Source organism: Lynx rufus, unplaced genomic scaffold (assembly GCF_022079265.1).
Source record: "Lynx rufus isolate CCGP_SWC_20201006 ecotype Redwood Valley unplaced genomic scaffold, mLynRuf1.p SCAF_1, whole genome shotgun sequence".
NCBI classification, from domain to species: Eukaryota; Metazoa; Chordata; class Mammalia; order Carnivora; family Felidae; genus Lynx; species Lynx rufus.
In genome coordinates, this window is record NW_025814823.1 from 185,263,110 (window position 1) to 185,290,970 (window position 27,861).

General features: G+C 37.6%; 1 protein-coding gene and 1 long non-coding RNA gene across 4 annotated transcripts in view; one reads left to right on the forward strand and one right to left on the reverse strand.

Moving 5' to 3' along the window:
• Positions 1 to 992: 992 nt before the first annotated feature.
• Positions 993 to 18,826, reverse strand: MAT2B (methionine adenosyltransferase 2B). 3 transcript variants are annotated; one of them, XM_047091411.1, is made up of 7 exons: positions 18,744 to 18,826; positions 9,858 to 10,052; positions 7,402 to 7,516; positions 7,064 to 7,216; positions 3,993 to 4,186; positions 2,538 to 2,651; positions 993 to 1,920 (listed from the first exon to the last, which is right to left on the reverse strand). In XM_047091411.1, exons 1-7 carry the CDS (start codon positions 18,771 to 18,773, stop codon positions 1,750 to 1,752), a joined length of 972 nt encoding a protein of 323 aa, XP_046947367.1. In that variant the 5' UTR covers positions 18,774 to 18,826; the 3' UTR covers positions 993 to 1,749. The 3 variants fall into 3 exon arrangements, with proteins under 3 accessions (XP_046947367.1, XP_046947349.1, XP_046947358.1); XM_047091393.1 differs by lacking the exon at positions 18,744 to 18,826 and adding an exon at positions 16,302 to 16,382; XM_047091402.1 differs by lacking the exon at positions 18,744 to 18,826 and adding an exon at positions 12,024 to 12,107.
• The window catches only part of LOC124520510 (uncharacterized), a 51,547-nt gene continuing 40,225 nt past the window's right edge, over positions 16,540 to 27,861 (forward strand). Inside the window, exons 1-2 of the long non-coding RNA XR_006964331.1 lie at positions 16,540 to 17,902; positions 18,126 to 18,197. This is a non-coding gene — a long non-coding RNA (uncharacterized LOC124520510). The remainder of the gene's footprint in view (positions 17,903 to 18,125; positions 18,198 to 27,861) is intronic.

Genomic DNA, 27,861 nt, shown 5'->3' on the forward strand with positions numbered 1-27,861 from the left:
AGCTACTATTTGTAGGAAGGGACAATTACATACATGTACACACACATAGGTAGTGAGTGTATTCTTACAGATACAGAGTGTCTGCAGAAACATACAAGGATCTGACCTACATTGGTTTCCACCACAGATGGAAAGTCAGTAGCTAAAGAAGAATGAGAAAGGTTTTTTACTCTGAAACTTTTCAATTTCGTACTTTGTAAAAGTAACAAAAAAAAAAAATGCTTTAATTAGGTGGGTGCTTAAATTTAAGTGCCAGGCTGGCTACTTTAGAAGCATCCAGGGAAATTTTAAAACTAGATTAGCAGGCCTCAATTCCAGAAATTCTATTTCAGTGGCTCCAGGTTAGGGGTCAGATATCTATAAAATTTCCTAATTTGAAAATATAACATGGTTTGGGAATTGGTGCTTTAACCAAATTACCCAAACCAGATTCTCTCTAAACTAAAACTCTAAGTAATTAGGAACTTAGAAACAAATACTTTTTGCCCAATGAAGGATACGATCATAACCTAGGGAAAGGATATTCTAGAAGCAAAATCAGAAAATCTAAACCAGGGTTTGCACTGACTCTTGAGTTGAAGTCAAGGCATTTACAAGTCACTCCACCATTCTGAATCCTTATTAAGGACCAAAAATATCCTTGAGGCTAAGGTCACTTGAATACTACTTAGTATAGATAATACATTCAAATACTCTGTATTCCTCAGAAGGAACACTCTATGTAAATATGTAGCAAGATTACATAGTTATGTTTAGTTAAAAAAAACAATCAGTTGGCAAAAGTAGATACAAGATCTGTAACATTCTGCATCTCAAGTGGTGAGTTCACCAGTGTTCATTATTGGTTTATAAACTTCGATAGTAACTATATTTTCTTATCTGCATCAGATTTAACACGAGAACGTAATTTTTAAAAATGCAAGCAACAAAATAACAATGAGTGTAGATGTGCGGTCCTTACATTTAAAAAGTAAATAAAAGAAAACTAAGCATTACCATGCCAGCAGTACATGTTTATTATTATTCGTGAATGGCCCCGAAGACTTACAAGGCCCATGTTTATTAGTATAACCACAGATATGAAATATCACTTAGTGACATGGAGTGAAAAGGACAGTTTTACACATATTAAAAAAATACATACACATTCACACATAGTCTCTCTGTCAAGTGCTCACCATACACTGCTACAAAAGCAGGAGGCATCAAGCTGCAGGAGTTCCAATTACACATAACTTGTTGAAACATCTCAAGCTTAAAAACTGCACTTAGGTTGCAAAAATAAAGTTTCTTTCTTCAAACATTTTGATCAGAGCTCAAGCAATGCAAATAATGAACACCAATGATTTTCATACTACTTAACACACTTTAAAACATAAAAGGGTCGACAGTTGCAAAAGTCCTGAAAATGTAGAGGTTATAGGAATGAACAATGCATTTCATCCAAGAAAAAGTCTACAGTAGATCCGTCTCATCCTGGCTCGTAAATATTTAAGAATCATAATTTACTATACTCAAAGTTAAGCCAGAATAAACAAAATGATAAACAGAAAAATCATTACTTCAAATGAGGCATTATTGCCCTTAGTTTCTTTAGACAATTTCACTAGTGCAAGAGCATCATTTACCTGAAAGATCATGAGTCACAATTAAAGAGCACTCATACAAAACTATTTCCTTTTTTCTTTAAAAAGTGCCACATACTGTACTTCTCAATTAAAAAAAAAAAAAAAGCAAACTGCACATACACTAATGAAAGACCGTTTGTCTCCATCTCTTGTCAATGAGGAAAGGCCAGAGTGATTCTTTGATTCCAATTCGAAATGGTGTTCGCTGGCCAATGCCCAAGGTCTCTAATTTGGAGCAGTCAAGCTGAGCATTTCTTGGACGTTGTGCTCCTAAGACAGGACTGTCAGTTATCTTTAAAGAAAAATAGAAACAAAAGTATTTGAAATAAGTAAAAAGCTCATGTTGAGGTTTTATATTCTCTATTTGACTCTGTCCTTACTGCAAATCTGTCTGATTCCTGGAAAAATATACAAATAAACAATTAAGACAATACTTTTTTCTATAAACTTCACCAGTACTCATGGGCTTCCTTGTACATGATGATCTAGAGATAAGTAACAATATAAACCACCAGCAAACACGCAAAGTGAACTTTAATTAGTACTAGAAAATAAAGTCCTTCAATATTTTTAAAGCAACAAGAAAAATTGTATCAACAATACATACTATCGTGACAGATCTGGGCTTTCAACAAGTGAGGTTTTAAAATGCCACGTACTGGGTGGCTCAGTCAGTTGAGCGTCCAACTTCGGCTCAGTTCCTGATCTCACCATTAATGGGCTCGAGCCCCGCAACGGGCTCTGTGCTGAGCGCTCAGAGCCTGGAGCCTGCTTTGGATTCTGCGTCCCCCCATCTCTGTCCCTCCCTCCCTCCCATGCTCTCTCAAAAGTGAATAAGCATTAAAAGAACGATTTTTCAAATAAAATAAATAAAATAAAACAAAACAAAACAAAATGCCATGTACTTACAGGTCTTAAGTGACTGCTGGGGAGATTGAAAGCATCTGCGATTGCACATGCCATTTCATACTTAGTCATCTGTTCATTGCCAGACCAGTGAAAGGTTCCTTTAATTGATGGATCCTAATAAAGACACAAGAATTCAAAATAGGATCAACTTTTTCAGCTGAGCGGAATGGTAGGTGTGACAGAAAAGCTAATTTAACAGGTCCAAGCATTGAAACACATCCCTCCTTTCTGGAATGCTCTCCACAAGGTATCTAAAATCAAATTCCTATAAATATACCCAGCTAAACATGAGAAGTAATTTCTTGAATTTAGGCTTAAGAATTTTTTTAAATAAAAATATAAATGACTCCAATTTTATTTAGTGGGAATCCTAAAAATGATTACAGATTTTTATGGAAACAGGCCCATTTAATGAGTATTTCTAATTATTCTAAGAAGCTAAAACCAAAACTGTTAAGAATCATTTTGAGGTAATTAGTCATAACATCATTAAATACTAGTATAGTACATATTTAAAATACAAATTTTTATGTGTTAAAAAACTATAGACAAACTTACTACTATTCTAAAATAAATCAGTCTCATCTTTCCATGAATACTCTATTTAGTTCCGACTTTTTCATGTCTAAAACTAATTCCTATTCTAATATCTAAAAATACTACAAATCATTCTTAAAAAGGCTGAAATTATAAATTCCTATGTAGATTCATTCTTCTTTGGCACTACACAGATCTTAAACAAAATAATTTTTTTTTTTAAAAGATTCTATTTTTAAGTAATCTCCACACCTAACATTGAACTCAAACTCACAACCCTGAGATCAAGAGTCACACGCTCTACAGAATGAGCCAGTCAGGTGCCCCAAACAGAGTAACGTCTTAAAGACATTAGATTATTTTGTCATCCAAAGAAAAAATACAAGTTTCTAGTCATCTTGCAATAAAAGAATGACAGACAGGGTCCATAGTATATGAGAAATCAATTCAAACACAAGAGCATAATATTTTTACTATTTATAAATATAGCCTACTACTGCAAACCACTTTTGTTTGGTCTCTTTGTCGTTCTAAAATTTTTAAATAAAAACTTGCAGTTGTTTCTTTATATTATTAATTAAAAACTATTATTTAAGGGGCGCCTGGGTGGCTCAGGCAGTTAAGCACCCAACTTTGGCTCAGGTCATGATCTTGAAGTTCGTGATTTTAAGCTCCACATCCAGCTCTGCACTGGCGGTGCAAAGCCTGCTTGGGATTCTCTCTCTCTCTCTGCCCCTTCACTTGTGCGCATGCGATCTCTCTTTCTCCCAAAATAAATATATAAACTTAAAAAAAAAAAAACAACTCAATGATTTTCCATCACTTTAAAAAGAAAGAAATATTAGCAAAGAAAGCAAAAGCACTGTGACTTTCACTCAATGGTGGAAATCAGAAATTCTTCCTTCCCAAGATTCTCACCAGCATCCTCTTTTCTGCTAACTGGCGACACACAGTGGCTACATCTTTGACGTGTGTGGGGAACCTCTGCTGCCAGTGGTCCATGTTTGCAGACTTGTTACTGAACTGCACTTTATCAAACATAACAGTCACAGCACTTTCGTCAAGCTTTTCGACTTCTCCATACAAAACGGGAATTCTCAAAACAGCAGCTCCTACGAATTAATTAAAAAAAAAATAATCTTTAAAAAAATCTTTTAAAGCTGACTGGTTCTTATCTTAAGTCCTGATATAAAATCAAAGTATGCGGATTTAAACTAGATTGTAGGAAACTTGCAATGTACCAAAATGACATATGGCTTCTCTGTAATAAGGCCCATTTAATAAATATGATACTTTCTTTTTAATTTTTTTAAATGTTTATTTGTTTTTGACAGAGAGACAGAGCATGAGGAGGGGAGGGGCAGAGACACAGGGAGACAGAGAAGGGGAAGCAGGCTCCAGGCTCCGACCTGTCAGCACAGAGCCCGACGCGGGGCTCGAACTCACAGACCATGAGATCACGACCTGAGCCGAAGTCAGACGCTCAACGGACTGAGCCACCCAGGCGCCCCATATGTAATACTGAGTTTTTAAAGGTCTCTGTCATTTGGGGTATTTTTATATGTTATTTTCAACAATCCTAGTAATGAAGAAATTCAACCGATCATGACAACTAAACACAGTAAGTGATCTTTGACTTATTAAAGAATAATAAAATGCATTGAAGGCCATTATTAGGACAAGTGGGAAAATTCCTATATAAACAATATGTATAGTATAACATTATATTAATGTTACATTTCCTGAGTGTGATAACTACATTGTAATTATGTAAGAACATTCTTGTTAAAAGATAAATGGCATAGTAAACTATTCTGGGGTAGAATTCAACCAATTCTTGAATTTCAATTCTTGAAACCACTGAGTAAGGAATTATGATATATTTAGATTTTATGTTGGTCCCTAATGAGCTGTCACAACAGACTGGATAATTAACACCTTAACTGAAAATTAACAAACTATTTTTTTTTCAAATATTTTTTATTTCTGAGACAGAGGTCACAAGTGGGGAGGGGCAGAGAGAGAGGGAGACAGAGGATCCAGAGCAGGATCCACACTGACAGCAGAGAACCCAACACGGGGCTCAAACCCACGAACCAGGAGATCATGACTTGAGCAGAAGTTGGAAGTTTAACCAACTGAGCCATCCAGGCACCCCACAAAGTATTTTTAATTAAATCAACATATTGGATAACTGTGTATAGAAATGCATTCAAGGATGATTCCTGCATGATAATTTAGAATATTAAAAAAATATATATCCTGGAAATCTATATTAGAGGATGCTTCTCAAAGACAGTACAGTCTAGGGCAGTGCAAGGAATCATTACATCAAGTATTATACAGCCATTGATAGGAAAAAGATAACCCAGAGATGATTCACTATGTATTAAAATACAAATATGGGGGGAGAACCAGGTTATAAAACAAAACCCATATATTTTTAAAAATTCACAAAAATTGCTTCCATACCTAACCACATCTGGTGCTTCTCCGAGGCAGCGTTATAAAAGAACTTCTGCTCTTGACTTCTTTTTAAAACCCGAAAGGGGCGCCTGCGTGTTGAGCGTCCAACTTCTGATTTCAGCTCAGGTCACAATCTTGGGGTCATGGGATCAACCCTCTGTGCTGAGCTTGGAGCCTGCTTATGATTCATATTCATTCCCCCCCCCCATATATATACACACACACACATATATGTAAATATATAAAAATATCCATAAATATATATTTGTAATTTTTAATGTAGTTTTCATTATAAAATATATACAAATATATATAAAATATATAATATTTGTAATATATATAAATATGTATGTAATTTTTAATGTAGCTTTTCTTGCTTCCCTTTTTCAAGTTTCAAACTTCCTTACCATATATGTAGGCCCTGAAAAGGAAGAGGGTGGTTGGTTAAGCATCCAACTTCAGCTCAGATCATGATCTCATAGTTCCTGGGTTCAAGTCCCACGTCGGGTTCTGTGCTGACAGCTTGGAGCCTGAAGCCTGCTTCAAATTCCGTGTCTCTCTCTCTCTCTCTGATCCTCCCCCAACTCATGCTCTGTCTCTCTCAAAAATGAATAAACGTTAAGAAAAAAAAGAGATTCTTTCTCTCTCTTTCTGCCTCTCTCCCCAACTCTAAAATAAAAAAATAAAAATAAAATAATGTCAGCTGTGCTGACAGCTCAGAGCCTGGAGCCTGCTTCGTATCCTGTCTCCCTCTCTCTCTGCCCCTCCCCGTTCATGCTCTCTCCCTCTCAAAAATAAATATTAAAAAAAAATTTTTTTAATAAATAAAATAAATAATAAAAATTAAAACCATACAAAAAAACCCAAATACCTCAATCTAGGAGAAATGATACTGAGCTGTTTTTTCAAAGTAGGTTACAAATATTTATACTATTAAGACTTCTTTTCTTTATACAATAATATGTTTTTTTTAAGTAAGTTCTACGCCTAATGTGGGGCTTGAACTCACAATCCCAAGATCAAGAGTCACATGTTCTATGGACTGAGCCACCAGGTGCCCCTATAAAATGACATTTATGTATATATTGTTACTGGAAAGTCTGGAAAAATTCATAAATTCTTCATGATTTCCAGAATTCTTATTTTTCTTTTTTATTAACTACCTTCTTTCTCCAATGATTTATGCTCAATTTTTTCAAAATTTTAAAAAACATATTTGTTTTTTTAAATATTTTATTTATTTACTTATTTATTGAACATTTATTCATTTTTGAGAGACAGAGACAGACTGAGTGGGGGAGGGGCAGAGAGAGGGAGACACAGAATCTGAAGCAGGCTCCAGGCTCTGAGTTGTCAGCATAGAGCCCGACGCAGGGCTTGAACCCACGGGCTATGGGATCAGAACCTGAGCTGAAGTCGGCCACCCAACCGACTGAGCCACCTAGGCGCCCTAAAAAACATGTTTGTATAGATGTCATATCATTTCCTCAAAGCAATCAGAGGCTAAAGAAATTGTGTCTTACCTAAATTGTTCTCTAGGACAGCCTTTTCTCCTTCTAATTTTGTTTTGCCATACAGATTTAGGGGACTTGGTACATCTTCCTCTCTGTAAGGTGGATTTGTTCCATCAAATACATAATCTGAGCTAATGTAGATTAGAAATGCTCCAATTAAAGCTAAAAAAGAAAGACATGAAAAAAAATCATCTATTAAATTATTACACATTACTCTGTACTGGTATTCATAACAGCTATTCATCATATATAAAACAAACCTCTTATAAGCAATCTACAAAACTTCAATCTTTACAAACTCAGCAATTATTTAATATTTCATGAAGACTTTATAAAGTCATCATTACCTGCTTCCTTTGCTAAATTCCCAGAAGCATCCACATTAAGTTGCGAAGCAGCATCTGGCTGATTTTCGACAACATCTGGCCTTCTCTCTGCTGCACAATGTACTATGACATGGGGCTGGAAGTTAAACATTGATGTATTTTTAAACCGTAAGGAATAAAACAGGGGAGCTACAGCCTTCCAATAGTAACTCAATTCATAAAAAAAAAAAGTTTGTTAAATCAACATTCCTTCAACTAAAGAATCGCTGTAATTTTTATTGTAGTTTTGTCATGCTTTCCTTTTTCAAGTTTCGAACTTCCTTAACATATATATAGGCCCTGAAAAGCAAAGAGCAATTTAGTAATCCCGAGGAAAACCAAAATCAGTGTCAACAACTATTATTTCTCAATCAAAATAAGTTTTGTCCTCTAATGTGGGTTGGAGAAAAGAGCTAACATTAATGTAATTAATATGACCTTAATACTTAATAAATCTACATTAAAGGGAGAATACAAATTTCAAATTAAATTCATAAACTCAAATCTCTTAGACTACTTAACAAATGTCAACTACCCACAAAAACTAAATTCCCAGTTCATCATTTAGTATGTCAGCTGTATAAGTAAACACTGTGCAAGGAACAGGGATTTCATAATCTAGTAGAAAACAACAAAAAAAGACAGATATGTAAGGAGACTATTTCAGTACAATTCTATTTCAGATAGAATGGGAGGTGCCTGGTTGGCTCAGTGGGTAGAGCATGCAACTTTTGATTTTGTTGGGTTTGTGAGTTCAAGCCCCACATTGGGCCTAGAGCTTACTATTTTTTTTTTTTTTTAATGTTTATTTTGGGAGAGGGAGACGGAGAGGGAAAATATGAAGGTGCAGGGGAGGGACAGGGGCAGATAGACAGACGGAGACAGAGAATTCCAAGTAGGCTCCATGCAGCACAGACACTGACTCGGAGGCTTGAAGTCATGAACCCTGAAATCAGGACCTGAGATGAAATCAAGAGTCAGATGCTTAACCAACTGAACCATCTAGGCGCTCTCTAGAACTTATTTAAAAAAAAAAAAAAATTATGTTTTTAATTATAGACTTAATTATAGATTATATTATGTTTTTAATTAAAGATTGAGGAATGCATGGGGCATCTACTTCCCAGAGAAGGTGAACCAAGGTTAAGATTTGGTAAAACCACTGACACACAGGGCTCATGTACAAACATACCAAATGATCTCCTTCCTCAACAACTGTTAGAGGAACCATGACCTTTGGAGTTGTTTTAAAACTTCAATGTGCATAATCCAAGGTGCTTCTTAAGATGTCCTGGTCCCCACCATAGACTTACTGAATTAAAACCTCTGGAAGTGAGACACACCTAAAGAACAAGTTCCCCAAGTGATTCTGATGCGAGTGTCTCTTGGACCATACTTCTGAAAAGAACTTTAACTCTCAATTTGATCAGACGTAGAATAGAACCTAAATTTTTTCATAACTTTTCTATGGCAATGGTTAAGAGTTATTTAACCTCCCTGAGCTTTTTTCACCTCTAAAATGGAAATGATAGTATCGGCTTTGCAGTGCTGTAAGGTTTACAGATAATATTAAAAAAGCATTTGCATAGAAAGTGGTACTTAACAAGAGTACTTCACAAACATAAGCTTTTTATAAAATGCTCATATTTCCAACTTTTGTCAACCTATGTTTCAACCTAATCTTTTCAAGGACTACATATACTTTGCATGCTTATAAAAAAAAAGTGCACTACACAATTGACCTTTGAACATGGATTTGAATTGCATGGATCCACTTATATGCTGATTTTTTTGTTGTTCTTTATAAATACAGTACTGTGTTTTAAATGTATTTTCTCTTCCTTATGATTTACTCAGTAATATTTTCTTCTCCCTAGTTTACTTTATTGTAAGAATACAGTATATAACACATATAATGTACAAAATATGTGTAATCAACTGTATCGGTAAGGCTTCCAGTCAATAGTAGGCTATTAGCAGTTAAGTTTGGGGGAAGTAAAATGTTATATAGATTTTCTTTCTTTTTTTTTTTTTTTAAACATTTATTTATTATTGAAAGACAGAGTCAGAGTATGAGCAGGGGAGGAGCAGAGGGAGAGGGAGAAACAGAATGGGAAGCAGGCTCCAGGCTCTGAGCTGTCAGCACAGAGCCCAACAATGGGGCTCGAACTCACGAGCTGTGAGATCATGACCTGAGCCAAAGTTGGACACTTAACCAACTGAGCCACCCAGGTGCCCCTGTTACACAGATTTTCAATTGTGCAGGAGTCAGCATTCCTAAACCCTGCATTGTTCAAGGGTCAACTGTATATTATTGCTGCTTAGTAGGTTACAGCTTAAGTACAGTATTTTCCTTGAGAAAAGAACAATTTCTAAATCATCCAGACAATTCTTAACATAGTTTATATATGTGCTAAAATAAACAGACTCAACCATACCTGAAAATCATGAATGATGTGATGAACCGCTTCAGAATCCAAAAGATTAACCTGTTCAAATTTTGGTCTTGCTCTTCTAAAACCACAGCCAAAGGCATGCCAATTATTCTGCTTAAATTCTTTATACACAGCTCTGCCCAGAAGCCCAGTGGCACCAGTAATCAAAACCCGCCTACTGGGGAGGTTAACTTCCTCCTAAAAAAAGTGAAGAAGGATAAAGATTACTCACTTTGAAAATATTCTAAGAAATCAGTCATCATCATTGTTCACTACATACTTTGAGTCTAAGAAGTTAGCTTCATGTCCTACATCTATTAGACAACTCTTAAGTTAGAATAAAAATCAAACTGCATCAATAATTATATCACTTATTAAAAGTTTTATTAATCCTATCCATGAAAAAGAACTCAAAATGATACTGTAAGGATATACCTAGTCAATTAAATTCCAACTCCCACCCCCGCCTTTTTGAAAAAAAAAAAATAAAGATTTTATTTTGGGGGCACCTGGATGGCTCAGTTAACCACCTGACCCTTGATTTCAGCTCAGGTCATGGTATCACAGTTTGTGGATTTGAGCCCCGCACTGGGCTCTGCACTTAGGGTAGAGCCTGCTTGGGATTCTTTCTTTCTGTCCCTCCCCTGCTTGCATGAGCACACTCTATCTCTGAAGACAAATAAACTTAAAAAGTATTTTATCTTTAAGTAATCTCTAGACCCAAGGTGAGGCTCGAACTTACAACAACAAGATCCAGATTCACATGTTCTACCTAATGAGCCAGCTAGGTGCCCTGATTTCTTATGTTAATAATGGGAAATCTTATTTTAATGATGAGTGACGTCAAAATGAACAAACAGCAATTTTAATTACATCCTCCAGTTTATAAAATGCACAATTAGTTTGAAGCTTACTTATTTTTTATGGCCTGATGAACTATTTGGCTGTATTCAACAATATACTCAAAAGTTGACATTTTTTGGTCTTCAGTTTGTAACCTCAACTTTTCTTTCACATTTCATTGATTTATCATATTTTGATAGGTCTGAGTTAAGGAATTCACATGTCACAGGCATTTATGTGGAGGAAAAAAAAATGTGGCCTTAATAGTAATAATATTCTGAGTTTAACCAAACCAAATATTCAATTTTAACCAATGGTTTAAATTAAACCATTTCTAAATTTAATCAGTAAATGTTCCTGAGTTAACTCTAAATTTACCTTCACAGACCTGTTAAAACTAACATAAAAGGACAGGGACACCTGAGTGGCTCAGTTTCAGGTCATGATCTTGTGGCTCCTGAGTTCAAGTCCCACATCTGGCTCTGTGCTGTGGGTGCAGAACCTGCTTCAGATGCTCTGTCCCCCTCTCTGCGCCCCTCCCCCACTTGTGTTCACACACTCTCTCCCACTCAAAAATATATAAATATAAAACAAAAAAAAAAACTAACACGGGCGCGCCTGGGTGGCTCAGTCGGTTGAGCATCTGACTTTGGCTCAGGTCATGATCTTGTGGTTTGTGAGTTCGAGCCCCAGGTCGGGCTCTGTGCTGACAGCTCAGAGCCTGGAGCCTGATTTGGATTCTGTGTCTCCCTCTCTCTCTGCCCCTCCCCTGCTCATGCTCTGTCACTTTCTGTCTGAAAAATAAATAAAACATTAAAAAAAAAAAACTAAAAAAAACAACCTAACAGACAAAAGGACAAAAAAATTAACACAGATGAGAAAAAAAAAATAAACTAAAATATTTTAAATTGATCTGTGTTGCTATTGTGAAAGAAAAAATTCCTTACACAATGAAATTAAAAGGAACTACCTAGAAAATAAGTTGTTTCCAAAGCAGTTTAAAAAACTTCCCTTCTTCCCAAGACGTGTAACATCAAATTTCCCAGACTCTTGAATAAAATCAACATTTACTATTTAAAAAAACAAAAACAGGGGCGCCTGGGTGGCTCAGTTGGATAGGCGTCAGACTTCGGCTCGGGTCATGATCTCATGGTTCGTGGGTTCGAGCCTCACGTAGGGCTCTGTGCTGACAGCTCAGAGCCTGGAGCCAGCTTCTGATTCCGTGCATCTGTCTCTCTTTCTCTGCCCCTCTCCTGCTCGTACTCTCTCTCTCAAAAACAAATAAACATTAAAAAAAATTTTATAAATAAATAAATAAACACACACCAACAAAGTTTTATTAGGGGTACCCAGCTGGCTCGGTTGGTACAGCATGCAACTCTTGATCTCAGGGTTGTGAGTTCAAGCCCATGTTGGACGTTGAGCCTACTTAAAAAAAAATTTCTTACAGTTTTATCAATTTGAGGTCTTTTTATTTCAAGTGCTGTTATAGTCATCTATTCTGAGCTGTCAAAAACTTTAAACAAGCATATAATAACTAAAGATCTTTCTTTTTTAGCCCTTATGTCAGCAGAATAACTTGGCACTATAGTTTAAAAAAAAAAAGGCCACCAAAATTATCTATTTATACCATAGGAAAAACCTGAAATGAAAGGGCGGACAGAAACAGTACAAAAGGTAAATTCTTGAAGATATTTTTTCCTTAGTGCAACCAACTTCAAAACATTTTAAAAGTTGAAGTGAAATTCATCTAGGCTCTCTAGTGTAAAACTTGGCTCTAAGCCAACTGATCTATGAAAATAAGGATTTCAGCCAACAAAATATTTTCTTTGAATTTTGGCACAAAAACAGCTCTACAAAGACTGAATTGTTAAGAAAATAAAACATGCCAAGTCTAGTAGATACAATCAGAAAACCATTTACACAGAATCAATACCATAAAGATCCCTGGGAAAATATTATAAAGTGGCTATAATTTGGTTTCTTCAGAGTTTCTCACTCTTTAGTACTTCACTTTATAGAAGCAAAGGAATATAGAACAGTTCTTAGGTCAGTGGTTTTTAGGCTTTACTATAGATAAGAATCATGAGTGAGGCTTTCAGATCCAGTACATCTGAGGTAAATCCTGATAATTTACATTTCTAACAAGTTCTCAGGAACGTGCTGATGATGGTGATTTGGGAACTGTACTTTGAGAAATGTAATCTTGAACTCCAGGGAAAATCCAAGGTTTTCCTAAAGATAAATTTATCTTATTCAAACAAGCCAAAAATTGTCATCTTTCTAAAAGCCAACAACAAACTTCCTTCTCTCGTGAAAAAAGAAAAACAACAAAAAGTCAAAGAACAAGCATCATGCACTCCACAAAGGTTATTAAACAATGAATCCAGATCTCTGCATACTGCATTGATTCTGTGAAACACACTTTTTCCTCATTTTAACATCCCTGTTAAATGAATGAAATAGAAATGCATCTTATTACTGTCCTAGACTTGCAATGTTTTTTGCTTTTTAGTGCATCTTAAAACAAGAACCCAGATGATATTGTAATCAAGTACATCTTGGATTTGATGCAATATAGTAGTATTAAATTACAAGCACAGCAAGGCTCTTTGGGAATTCAATACACTTAACTTCAAAAAAGGGATGAGGTTACGAGGAAAAAATACCACCTTATATCCTTATCCTCTGGGGTAACTTGTATGGTCCCTAGAAGAAAATATGAAAAACAGTCCATGGTACCTAGTGGTCAGATGTCAATGCTCAAGAATTTTCTTTATTAAAATAGCAGAGATCTGAAGTGCAAGCATTTCCTAAAACAAAAATGATACTGCACTATCTTGTATTTGAAAACTATTGAGTGTTATGTAAGCCTATATCATACCTTTTGATCATAAGATAACCTTGTTAAACATGTAGGGTAAGTATTTCCAAACTGAGGAATCTGAAGCCTAGAGATGTTAAAGGTTGTATGGAAAACGGGAAAGGTTGGGACCAGAACTTGCTTCTTGCTTCTATGGTCCAAGCCAACTATATACAGAGTTGCGTCTTTATCCTTTGACCTTCTATTTGACTTCATAATGATTAAATTTTAACTGTTCTGCCACAAAATATGGTATTGGGAAGTTACTGAAATCTCTATTGATCGAATTCCTCATTTGGACAAGATGACTAAGGCTCCTCATACAATTTTAACATTTTCCACATTATCCTCAACACAGAGTAGACGGAGTCTGAAAGGAGTGAAAGGAGCTTCATTTACTTAAAGTAATTTTTCCTCTTCACAGAGTTCTTTCTAGAGACTCAATGAGCACCTTCTGTCACCAGTGTAAGAGCCAAGACAAGGTTTTTCATTTGGACTGCAAATTTATTGGTTGTTAGCAAATAAAATATGCCTCACTCTGAAATTAAAAGATGCCTAACAAAAATAGCTCTTCTATTTTTGACTTTATCAGAAATCTACCTGAAGCTTTTTAAAAGCAGTTTTGATTATTTTATTTTCAAAAGAAAAGAAATATTCCTGTAAAAAGATTATTTTGGACTGTTACGCCATAAAATATTTTAGTCCTGCTAAACACAGAAATGTCCATACACTTCAAGGAACTCAGAATGAAGAATAAAAAGTTTTCTAGTTAACCCAAAACCACAATAAACAGCTCAAAAAAATCATCTGCCTGAAAAATCTACTTTCTTAATTTTTATTATCTTATGTGTAAAGTATCAAACATCACTTTGTTATTCTGAATATACTTGCCACACTCTGCAAGTTCAGAACTTCAAGTGACCAGATTTATAGACATCAAAAAATTCTCTGAGAAGTTAAATACATATAAATAAATGCAGAACTACCACTTTTATTATGCTACCTAATCAAGTGATAACAAACTATAGGTAATGAGATAAATGGATCTTTCCAAATGGCCACAGTACTCTGGGACAATTATTTCTACTTTAGCATACTTGCATTAACTTCCACTAAAAATGTCTTAGCAAAAGACTAACATCTAAATAGAGATCTTCTTAAGTTTTAGTGGTAAACATAATATTTGCTATTTGGAACCTTTTCAATTTGGCAGTTTCCCATCCCCCCCCCCCCCCCCCCCATTCTCATACAACATTCCCCTGGAGGCAGATCTTTTGAGTAGACTGTACCGGACTCAAGACTTAACTCAAGATCCCCTGAGTACCTAGGCAACACTGGTCTAACTCCTACTGTTACCCTATTACTATCCTACAAGACAGTGTAAACAGGTACCAGTACAGTTGTCTTCTCCAACACAATATGCAAGGCAGTCCTCATTCTCACAAGTGAATTTTAATTCTGTATGTTTTGAGAAAGCAGCAAATATGTGTCAAGATTTAGCGTGGGGACACCTAGCTGGCTGAGTCTGTACAGCATACAATATGAAACTGGGGCTGTGAGTTAGAGGGCCCTGATGGATGTACAGATTACATTCAAATAAAAAAACAATTAAAAAAAAGATTTAGGCTGTATCACTTTTAATGAAGGAAATCATGAAAACCTATTGAAAACCTATTTTCATTAGTCTACAGAACTCCCACTGTGAAAAAAAGATTAACCTTTACATACACCTATGCATATATATGTAAACAATATGTAACGTTATGTGTTCAGTACTTTTAGGAGCACATAGGAACAACACGTAAATTTAACTTAACCTCCCAAATCCCAAAGTGATTAGAAACACTAACTATGCTGCATCTTGAAAGCATAAAAATTCTGCATTATCAAAAACAGCCACCTCCCATACCGTCTCTTATTTTCATAAGACATTGGTCTAGGCATTAACATTTCTTTTTATCCCCACTGCTAGATAAATTCGAGCAGTTCTGTGGATTGAATGTGGGGAGGCCTGTAATGAAATATGAGAGAGAATGGAGGAAGCGCAATACCTGGGCTAGCTCTCCCACCGTAAAAACCTTCCTTTATGCAATCTCTGTAGCGGTTCAAAGCCCGAGAAAGTGAAAGAGATTTGTCGGTTCCAAGCCTACTTAATGAACTTGGGCCAAGGACTCACCCTACAAGCCTCAATTTTCTCATCTGTAAAATGAAGCAAAAATCCTCTCATAGTTATGACGATTAAATAATGCATGTAAAGTGCATAATACAGTGCCTTGCACAAAACTTAAAAGTTCAGTAAGTTGTCATCTCTAAAACTGCTATTTCTGAAAAGCCACTTTCCCCTACTTTCTCAGACATAAGAACTGGTAGGATCGAGGGATACGAACAAAGAATGAAAAAAAATTCAGAAAGATAAAACCAAAATCGAAACAGCTCAGAAAAACGCCTCTTCGTTGCTGGGAGGGGAGACAGAAGACAAGAAAGTGAAACCAGACCTACTCCTTTCCTGCCGCAGGACTGGAAGAGCAAACACAAACGGGTGTGCGCCGAGGTAAACAAACTCGGTGGTGCCGCCCTCTCCTCCGAGAGCTAGGAAGGAGGTGCTGAGACGACTCAGGGCTGGGGGCTAGGATTGCTGCAGGATGCGCAAGGTAAACCACCCAAGCCCTCCCTCCCCCTCGACCTGGCTCGTCCCCCTCTGCACTCCCGGTTGCAAGAGACGCCCAGGTCGACTCCCTCACCTCCACTAGCCGGCAGCTCCCGGGGACAAAGTGGATAGAGAGCTCCTTCTCTCGCCCCACCATGCCCGCCGTATTTGCGCCGCAGCCGCAGCGACCGCCACTTCCTCCAGCCCAGGATCGCCACGGGCCGCAGCTTCCTCGCCCTCGGCCCGCCTCCCTAGGTCCGGGCCGACCCCCTGTTCACTGCTTCCGGCTTCCGCCGCCAAGGCCGCGCCCGATGATTGGCCACATTCCGTGAATGCCTCCGAAAGGGGCCGGGCAGCGTCCTGTACGCAGCCAGCCCACCCCCCAACTCTTAAAGGGATACACGAAACAAAGGCCTTGGCCTTAGGCAATGAATACAAGTTTTGTTTTGGGGAAGATTGTTTATTTTATGTACTATTTTCTCTCTTCGTCTCTCTTCTTGACTAGCGACGGATTAAATTGGATCGCCTGAGGCTTCAAGTTTGCAGACTGCGCAGTGCCTGGGAATCAACTGAGCATAAAATACGTTTAGTAGGAGAAAACATTTTAAAGCCATGGGGTGTGTTTAGGTAAGAAAGGAAGGAGGGAGCACAGTGGACGTACAGCATTAGGAATGTTTTTTACAGAGATTTAGAAAGACGAAGAATAAAAATACAAGTCCTGGCATCTGAATCATTAACAACCTCAACAACCCATTTGTCGTTCTGGGATGCTAAAATGTAGTATGTGTCAAATTCCAAATAAATCAAACTATTTTTAACTAGTTAAAAAGAGGAGGATAAGGGGAGGAATAACTTGGGTGCCTCTTCAAAACGCAGATTCTCGGACTTTACCTGTATTTACAGAATGAAAATCTGCGGTAATATAAAACCAGGGACTCTACATTTTAGTGGATTTAACAGGAGTCAAAACCCCACCGACCACCTTTGAGAAGCATCACATTAGGAACTGCCCCGTCAGGCTACGCCAGCCTGGCCTCCGTAACCATCGTAAATTAAGGACGAAACCAAGAGACAGAGTAATGTCTGGACCTTCCACCACCTGTATGACTTCTTAAAAGTAACAAATCAAAAACAACAGCTCTAAGTGTTGAGAACGACCTCTCAGGCAACTGGTTTCCTTCCTAGCTCAAAACAGCAAAATGCCTATCAGTTGGAATGCCTGCGAAATTTACTCAGGAAAAAAAACCGCCATAGACCCTGTAGGGTTCGCCAACATTTCACCGCTCCAATCCGAGTGTTCTTATTCAGACATACACGATACCAAAACTGAAAAGTCGCTCAGAAGTGTGACCGATGCTTGGATTTTTCTTAAAAGGGCTTCTTTTCATAATCCCTTTAGTTTACTTTAGAGCCAAAGACTAAGCAGCCTTTTGAAAAAGTTTTTCTTTGTCTGAGCCCCGTGAATTTCCTTTCTGCCCAACCCCCCAACAAGAACTCATTTCTTTATTCGTGTTAACAGTCTTTTTTTTTTTTTTTTTTTTTTGGAACGGTGGGGGAAGAGAACCTGAGGCCCCTCGTTTTCGGAGTTTTATTTTTATGCAAGCTGCTACCCTTAATCAGTTTAGCATTATTCAGACAGTCCTTGAGAGGACTGTCCCAGCATTAAACATTCATAATCTGCAGACAAAGAGAAAGGTGAGTACGGGTGGGAGGTAGGAGAGGCAAATTTAAGATCCTCCTAATCCTCCTCCTTTAAAAACTGGGAGATTTTTGTTTTTCTTTAATTTCTAGATACAACGTTGCGATGCAACCTAATTTTTCTATTAATAAAAAAAGTAAGTGTTCAATGTAAATAAGATTTCATTGCATATTAATTTTTTTTTTTTTTTTTTTTTTTTTTTTTTTTTTTTTTTTGCAGAGCAGCCTTGTGTAGAGTTAGGAACAAGAGTTTTCTCACCTACTTTTGAGAACCTGGTCTGATAGCTCCCAGGTAAAACTTGCATATAGTTCTAAAGGTATATGTTCATGTATAGTTTTTTATCATTCTCTTTAAAGATGAAAGTTTCTTTGTGAACAAAAATGCCATTGTTGTAGACAATATCCAAGTTCGTGTGGTGGCTAAGTCTATAAATTTAAAGAGAGCAGCCTGGAGCTAAAAGTTATGTTAGCAGATTCAGTTCATGCTAAGACAAAGAAAGGCTGGAGCACACAATTACAGATAAAATCCTTAGTTACATAGAACCTTCACCTACATCATTGCATTTAATGTGGTAAATGAAGCTGCTGTTCTGTTTTGCATTTAATTTTTGTCAGTTAATGAGTCTTAGCTGAGCTCTCCATAACCTGGTTCCCAGGGTCAATAATTAAACTTGGTTTATTCTTCCATGTTCCAAAGTTACATGTTTTAAAGAAATGAATGACACCCCGTTTCTTTTTTCTTCTTTTAACACACCTTTTTGGTTTTTACCATTCACTGGGATGCTTTTAAAAGAAACTAACTCCAGAATGCTTCATTTCTTGAATATCTGGCTCTTACCTGGTCCATGTCCTCCGGCATTTCAGGCATGATTCCAAAATATCTCAGGAAAACAGACTTGGGATGAGTCTCTGCCTCTTCTGCCTGGGTCTTTGTTCTGCCTGAAGAGAGCGCAGGCACGGAAAAACGTGAGCTTCAGCTTCACTCGACCTTTTAAATTAGCATTTTGATTCCAATCCCAGAATCTCATGCAGTTTTCCACATTGCAGTAAACTGGCAGCTGATTCCCCCTGGCAGTCTTGAAAATACCCAATGAGAAGTTTCATGTTTAATTGCCTGCCAAGTTAAGGTCCATTACAAAACCATTAGGAGAACCAGTGTTGTTTTGTTGTTTTTTTTTTTTAAAGAAGAAACAAAGAAGCAAAAAAAAACTTCCTGTGAATACTTGTTGCAATTTTCTCTGGAAGAAGAAAAGCAAGAGCTCACAGATGGAAAGAAGGCAGATCATGCAATTGATTGATTCCTATTCTGAAATATTTTATTCAGTTACACATTATGGTTATTACAACAGAATCTTTGTAAAGTTTTTCAGTGTTTTTCCTCCCGGTGTCTCATTAACTATTTCAAAGGACATTAAAAGGCACTGGTGGTAACAGCTCCCGACAATTAAAATGCAGCAGGTCATTTCTATTAACACTGATCTGCCTTCTGACTGAGAAAATGGTAGATTGAGTAGCTTTAAGTTTGGCCAGGCATTAAGGACTTCTAGATCAGCAATTCCAAACCTGTCTGTACCCCAGAACCTATGAAACTAAGTCATTCTGTAGGAGTTAAGTCCAATAATCTTATTTTTAACTATTTCAAGGACAATTAATATGCTCAGTTAAATTTGAACCATTGTTCTGGACTATGGTTCTGTAACAATTTAGAACAATAAAAAAAATTGCCATTTAGATAGAGCTAACTCTATATTAACTCGTTATATTCTACACACTTAGGGCACACAGCACGTAGTAAACTCTATGAGACATGCAGAAGGTCTATAAGTAATGGAGGACTATACAATTTCTTAAAATTGATAAATTAAAATTTATCAAAATAAAAGAACTTGTACCCATCAAAAGACAATATTAACAAATAGGCAAATCACAAACTGAGGGAAAAAAATCTTGGTTCATATATCTGAACAGGATTTCTAGTCAGAATATTTAAAGTACACCTGTTGAAACTGCTTGAAAGCATGGAGTTGAGGGGTACCTGGCTGGCTGAGTTAGAGGGGCATGACTCTAGATCTGGGGTTGTGAGTTCAAGCCCCACATTGGGTGTAGAGATTACTTAAGTAACTTATTTTAAAAACGCATAAAGCTGAACAAAAATCAAAATGGCTGCACGAATGCTTCAGCAAAGCTTGATTTTAAACTGAGTAACCCCTTCCCTCTCTTCCTCCAACCTTCCTTCCCTCCTCCATTCAGTAAACCTTCCCTTCTTAGCCTTTTGTTTCAGGAACCCAGTTCCACCCTGAAAACACATAACACAATTCGTGTCTAACCTGGCTAGATCCTCTATTTCTCTATAAAATCCCCCAGCCTCTTTGTCTGCAGAGGGGGTGGGCAGGAAGGGGGCTTGCGGTTTTTGAAAGCCATGGCCTGCTGCAGCTGCTTTTACCCTGCAAAGCAATGAAGCTATTGTTCCTCTTTATTCCAAACTCTGTCTTCATGTTAGATTTTGGATCCGAAACACAGAGGTTGGTTATTGACAACACTACAACTCAATTGTTTTTTTTTTTTTAAATCATTTAAAAAGTGAACACAATTTTGGGACACCTTGGGTGGCTCAGTCGGTTGAGTGTCCAACTCTTGGTTTCGGCTCAGGTCACGATCTCACTCACGGTTCGTGGATTCAGGCCCCACGTGGGGCTCTGCGCTGACAGTGTGGAGCCTGCTTAGAATTCTCTCCCCGCCCCCCCCCCCCAAAATAAATAAACTTAAAAAAAGGACATGCTTTGAACACATACTTAACAAAGACAGAAAATTGGTCAATAATTACATAAAAAGATGCTCAGCATATGGGAAATGCAAACTAAAATCATACTGAAATACTGTCACCGGCTAGACCCCAAGACCTGACCTTTACTACTTACCTGCTTATACCCACCGACCTTTGTCCCACATTTTTCCTTAAGCTCTTCTTTCCAGCTTATCTCTTAACTCAGGCAAAAGACCTGAAGAACAGAGTATCCCGAAACTGCAACTACCCCTCAAGCAGTATCAAATGGTAGGGCAAAGAATCTGCTGGCCCAGACCTCCAGACAAGTTTGAGCTCAACCCCCGACTCATGCCTGTGGAAATGGACCACTGAGTGATTTGTGGGGTGACTGACAGTTACCTTTACCTCATTATAATACTAAAATCTCCACCCGGCGGGGCGGGGGGGGGGGGGGGGGGCGGGGCGGTAGCGGGGAACAAGCCTCATTCACAGAACACATGTATAGGCATGTTTCCTTAAGGCGCATGCACAATCTTATGCCTGCTTCTACATATGCTGATGAGGTTCCCCTTTCTACTTGCATCCTAACCCTCGATAAAAGGAATCCATTCACCCTTGCTCAGGGACTCATGGCTTTGGAAGCTATTCCCTGTGATCTCCTTATTTGCTGCAGATAAAGTTTACTGTGTGTGACAACTCCACCTGGGGTGTAGCTCTTACCTGTGACTTACCAAGGATTGAATTTATGTTAGTTTGGTTACAATACTGTTACATACCTAATGGAATGGTTAAAATTTAAAAGACTGATAATATCGTACGCTAACAAGCATTTTCAGCAACTAGATTGCTCATTTATTGCTAGTGGGAGTATCAAATGATACAACCACTTTAGAAAACTCGTAATTTATTATAAAGTTGAACCCCTAACTCAGTAATTCTGTTTCTAGATGATCACCCAGGAGAAATTAAAGCATATGTACATAAAGACTTGTGCAAGCATATTCATGGCAGCTGAATTCAAAACAACCTAAAATTGGAAACAGCTCAAATATCCATTAATAGATGAATGGATAAGTAGATTATGGTATATTCATAGTACTGGTATCTTACTTAGCTATACAAAGAAACGAACTATATGAATGAAACTCAAAATCATAATGCTGAGTTAAGGCAGCTAGACACAAGAGAGTATGATTCCATATATGTGAAATTCTAAAACCGGTTGAAACTAATCTATGGTAAAAGAAACTAGCTTGGGGGGAAAGGTAGGGATTGATCGTAAAGGCCATAAATGAACTTTCCCAAATAATGGAAATATTTTATATCTTTTTTTTTTACATTTTATATCTTGATAGCTTAAATTTTTTCTTCATTTATTTATTTTTGAGAGACAGAGATTGAGCACAAGTGGGGGAGGGGCAGAGAGACAGAAGGAGGCACAGAATCTGAAGCAGGCTCCAGGCTCTGAGCTGACAGCACAGAGCCTGATGTGGGGCTCGAACTCACAAACTGTGAGATCATGACCTGAGCCGAAGTCAGATGTTCAACCGACTGAGCCACCCAGGCGCCTCTATCTTGATAGTTTTATATCTTCAATATGCTTATCAAACTATAAGTATTATGATATGGGGGAGGCTGGCTGGCTGGCACAGTTGGTAGAGCATGTGACTCTGATCTTAGGGTCCTGAGTTCAAGCTCTATATTGGCTGTATAGAAGATTTTAAAAATTAATAATAAAAATGTTTAAAAATAAGTTGCAATAGAATTTAAAAAAAGAGTTAAGAGCTGTTCATTTCACTGTATTACTATATGTAATTTATACCTCAATTTCAAAACAATATCACAGTCATATTTTGGGCATTTGGGTCACAACCTTAGATTCAGTCAACAATATCCAGGATACTAGTTTGAGGTAGTGTTAACCATTGCATTGGTAGTGTTCTCTAGGATGCAAGCTATCAGCAGAAGGGGGGTGGGGGGAGGCACAAAATGTGTTTTGTTTTGCAGGACCAGTAGTTCCTGCCAAGCAGACACCTGGGTAGGTGTTTTGCCTGGTACCCCTTGTATGAGCCATTTTGAACGAATTTGGAACACACAATTCCCCCTGAGCTGTCCTGAAGTTACTTTTAGCTCATTATAATACTAAGATCTTCTCCAATGGGTGGGGTTTTCCACCAGTTTTTGAACATACAATGTATGTTCTAACATGTTGATGTGCTAGGCACGTGCAATTGAACCAGAGTACCTAAGTAACAGTATATGCATATATGTTCCTTAATGCGCATGCAAGCTCCCTGCCACTGCCCCCTAATACACTGAATAAAAGCTTCCTGTACTAACCCCATAGGGAGATAATGCTTTGAGAGCTATCCACCCCCAACCCCCTCCTAACTTGTAACAAGTAACAAAAAGTTCTTTGCTTTCAAGGCTTCTTTGGATTGTGTTCCATTTCCACCCCTTGAGTTCTGTTACAGTACAAATGATGAACTAAATGAACAGTATTTAAATTTCTAAACTCATTAGGACCTAAGAAATGTAAGACTTTTTCCTTGATAGGATATGCACACTTTTTTCTTTTTTTTTTTTTTTTAATTTTTTTTTTTTTTCAACGTTTATTTATTTTTGGGACAGAGAGAGACAGAGCATGAACAGGGGAGGGGCAGAGAGAGAGGGAGACACAGAATCGGAAACAGGCTCCAGGCTCTGAGCCATCAGCCCAGAGCCCGACTCGGGGCTCGAACTCACGGACCGCGAGATCGTGACCTGGCTGAAGTCGGACGCTTAACCGACTGCGCCACCCAGGCGCCCCTGCACGCTTTTTTCAAGTTTAAGAAATAGATCTCTAAATTATAATGAATGATACCCCAAGGGCAAGAGCAAGGGTTTTTGTTGCTTCTGTTTTATAACCTCCTCTTACCTCCCCACTCCTCCATTTTAATTTTTATTTATTTTTAATTTTATTTATTTATTTATTTAGAGAGAGAGAGCAGGGGAGGGGCAGAAAGTGTGGGTGAGAGAGAATCCCAAGCAGGCTCATGCTGTCAGCACAGAGTCCAACCCAGGGATCTATCTCATGACTGTGAGATATGACCTGAGCCAAAATCAAGAGAAGCTTAACTGGCTGAGCCACCCAGGTGCCCCTCCTCTCTACTTTTAAAATACCCTTTGATTCCACTATCTCAGATGTTCCCGTCTCTGTGACTCTAATACCTACATGAATGACTCTGTCCTAAGCTATGTTTTCCCATTTCCAGATGCCTAAAAGGTATCTTACCTGTATGTTCCTCTGGTATATCAAACTCACAGGTCCAAGAAACTAAATGTAAATTTAATATTAATTCATCATCTTGTCCTCCAGATCTGATCTTCCTCTTAACCCTGAGGTTTGTGAGAAAGGTACTTTTTATACTAATTAACTCATAGACTCAAATATGCATATGGGGATTTATTAGGGAATAAAGATAAATTAGAATTTAATCGTTAAAACAACATAGTTGTTTCCTGGTTTCCTACCTCACTTGTACTAAAATAAGTTATTTTTAAGGGTTTCATAAATGTTTATTTATTTATTTTGAGAGAGAATGAGAGTGGGGGAGGGCCAGAGAGAGAGGGAGAGAATCCCAAGCAGGCTCCGTGCCATCAATGCACAGCGTGACAGGGGCTCAATCTCATGAACCGAAATCAAGAGTTGGGTGCTGAGTCTCAACTGACTGAGCCACCTAGGTGCCCCATTAAAATAAATTAAACATATTAAACATATTAACATATTAAAAAAGTTTAAAATGTGGGGAAAAATTACTAGAGGAAAATGTATATAATAATCTTGGTGGGAGGAAGTCTTTTATGAGCATATCATAAAATTCAGAAACCAACAGTGAAAATATCAACAAAGTAGACTATATAGATTTTTGTAAATATCTGCATAACAACAATAGCAACAATAATAGTGATAATTATCCAAGTCAAAAGACAAACTGGGAGAAAATATATATGATGCATGAGAAATCAAGAGCTAATTGCTATGCTATATAAGGAAGCTTGAAAGTCAGGGGGAAAAGAAAAAACCTTAAAAGTCAACCTTTTAAAGTGTAGAATTCAGGGTGCCTGAGTGGCTCAGTGGGTTAAGTGTCTCACTCTTGATTTTGGCTCAGGTCATGACCTCAGGGTTGGTGAGTTTAAGCCCGGAATTGTGTTCTGTGCCTACAGTGAGGAGACTGCTTGGGATTCTTTCTCACTCCCTCTCTCTCTGCCCCTCCCCTGCTCACATTCTCTGTCTCTCTCAAAATAAAATAAACTTAAAAAAAAAATAAAGTGTAGAATTCAATGGTTTTCAGTATATCCAGAGCTGTGAAACCACCACCACTCTCCAGGGAACATTGCCAAATTCTTGGAAGTGGCCACTGAATTTCACAGGTTAGTGGAGGAGGGGTACAAAAGTTCAACCAAAGGATGAGAGAAAGGAATGGAAAATAAAGATGAGCTCAATATTGTAGAAAACTCTTCCAAACACTAGGAAGGGGTAAACGCATGGGAGTGGGGGCGGATTTAACATCCAAGAAAGACTGTGAGTTTTGTTTTGCCCTGTTTTTTGCTTAGTTTTAAAAGGTCTACTATTAGAGTATGTTTGTATAACAAGGAGTGTGATCGATTAATTGATAGGAGGTATTATGGGTTAAGTTGTGCCTCCCAGAATGACATGTTGAAGTCCTAATCCACAGCACCTCAGAATGTGACCTTGTTTGAAAATAAGGTTGTTGTCCAATTCATATTTATGGAGACAGGGATGTAGAATTCTCCTGAAGGGAGACACTGCAAGTCTCATGGTTTAGTCTGCCATCAATGGAGTGGAGAAGTATAATCCTGCCCCTGGAATTACTGTATTTTGAACAATAATACAAGGTTCTGCAAGGAATAAAGGCAAGAGAATCTGAGGACACATATATTCAGTTGGAAAATTTAAAAGAGGAAAGATGAGGAAGTCCTGCCCATCTGTTTCAGTTTTCAGTTAAGTGTGTGGTAATATCGTCAGCTGGGGGTAATGAGGAAGGAGGGATACATGAGTCAGAACTTTGAGGAGAAGCCTCAAAATGAACGAAAATTGTACATAAGTAAGTTTTTAGCTAATGCAGATTTTTTTGGGGGGGCGGGTCTTTGTGTCATCTAATGTAGGAGGATTTTAAAAACTTTTTAATTATAAAAATTTTCAAACTTACAGAAAAATTTAGAGAAGAGTTTAATGAACAAACAGCCTTATACTTTCTACCTAAGCTCTACAATTGTTTATTTTGCTATACTTGCTTTCTCTATATATATTTGAAATTAAATTTGTTTTTCTGAAACACTTCAAAATAAGTTATAGACATCATGACATTTTACTCTTTCTATGTCATGACATTTTAGTCTTATTAAAAACATCAGCATTCATTTTCTAAAAATAAGGTCAGTCTATCATATGACTACAATACCATTGTCACACTTAGGAAGATTCACAATTCCATATTATCATCCACATTGTAATTTCTCTAATTGTTCCAAGAATGTATTTTATACCTTAAAAAAAAAAACAAAAACCAACATACCACCAAGGTCTGCACATTTTCACATTTTGTTTGCTTTATTCATCTCCTTTTTTTTTTTCCTTAAGACTGTTTTTAGAGTGGTTTTAGGTTCATAGGAAAAATGAGCGGAAGATACAGAAATTCCCCTTATGCCCCCTGCCAGCCCCTTGTACCTCATAGTTGCAGTGTCCCTCATTATCCATATCCCCCCCAAGAGTGGTACATTTGTTACAGTGAATGAACCTACACTGACACTTTGCAATCACCCAAAGTCACAGTTTACATTAGTTGACTCTTGGTGTGGTACATTCTGTGGATTTAAACATATCTATCTTTGTGGTACCATACAGGGCATTTTCACTGCCCTAAAAATCCTCCGGGTTCCACCTATTCATCCCTTTCCTCCCCCAGTCGGCTCCTGGCAACCATTGATCTTTTTGTCTCCATAGTTTTGTCTTTTCCAGAATGTCACATAGTTAGAATTGTACAGTAGATAGTCTTTCCAGGTTGGCTTCTCTTACTAATATGGATTTGTTTTCTCCATGGCTTTTTATGGCTATGTGGCTCATTCTTTTTAGCCCTGATTAATATTCCATTGTCTGGATGTACCACAATGTATTTATACCTTCATCTAGGTAGTTTCCAAGTTTTGGCAAATATGAATAAAGCTGCTGCAAACATTTGTGTGCAGGTTTTTGCGTGAACAGTCATACTCCCCACTGTTTCCTTCCCCTTCCCCGCCCCTCTCCCTGCCCATCACATTGGCTTTTTGAAGAGACGATACCCAGTTACCTGATGATTTTCTTCAAGCATTCATATAATACTTCGCTAACCTTGTATTTTCTGTAGAGTGATTTTTTTTCTTTGGAGACTTGATTATAGTGCTGCGTACGCATATTGTATCATATTAGGAGGCACCTGACAAAAAGTCATCCCAATATTAGTGGTGTCTTACCATTTGGTAGAGTGTATATACATTTGGTATATATATACATATATATTTTAGTTTGTTTGTTTATTTATTGTTAGTAATCTCTACACCCAATGTGGGGCTCAAACTCATGACCCCAAGATCAAGAGTCACACACTCCACCGACTAAGCCAGCCAGGTGCCCCTAGTGGCACATTCTTTCACCATTTACAATTAATAACTAATCTTTGGGGGTCCCACTTTCAAACCTGTAAGTATCCTGTAACCTAACAACTTTCACCTAATTGCCTCCATTGATGTTACTCAGCTAAGTCAATGAGTATATGGAGGTGGCAAAGTCCATAAGACTTAATGAGATTGTCTAGGGACAGAATGTTGATAAAGAAGAGAAAAGAGTCCAGGTTCAACTCCTTACTCCCTCCAATAATTACAAGTCAGGTACAAGATGGTGCAGTAAAGGAGTGAGAAGAGCAACAGTTAGGTGAAAGGAAAACCAAATACATGGCATTGGCTCTCTGGAAAACACAGCATTTCAAGAATTCACTGGAGAAATTGCCAGTAGTTTTGCAGAGGACTGGGGACAGAAACGAAACTACAGTGGGTTAGAATGAGAAAGACAAGGCAGAAAGAACTTACTACGTACCTTTTTCACAGGTGGCTTTAAATATCTCTAGCCTGGGGCGCCTGGGTGGCTCAGTCAGTT

Excerpts from the sequence above, each read along its gene's own strand:
- MAT2B (XM_047091393.1), bottom strand. The coding sequence starts at position 16,364 with ATGGTGGGGCGAGAGAAGGAGCTCTCTATCCACTTTGTCCCCGGGAGC. Across the intron at positions 7,517-9,857 it reads ACATCATTCATGATTTTCAG|CCCCATGTCATAGTACATTG; the intron begins GTATGGTTGAGT and ends TTTAACTTCCAG. Across the intron at positions 1,921-2,537 it reads CCAGCAGTCACTTAAGACCT|ATAACTGACAGTCCTGTCTT; the intron begins GTAAGTACATGG and ends TTTTCTTTAAAG.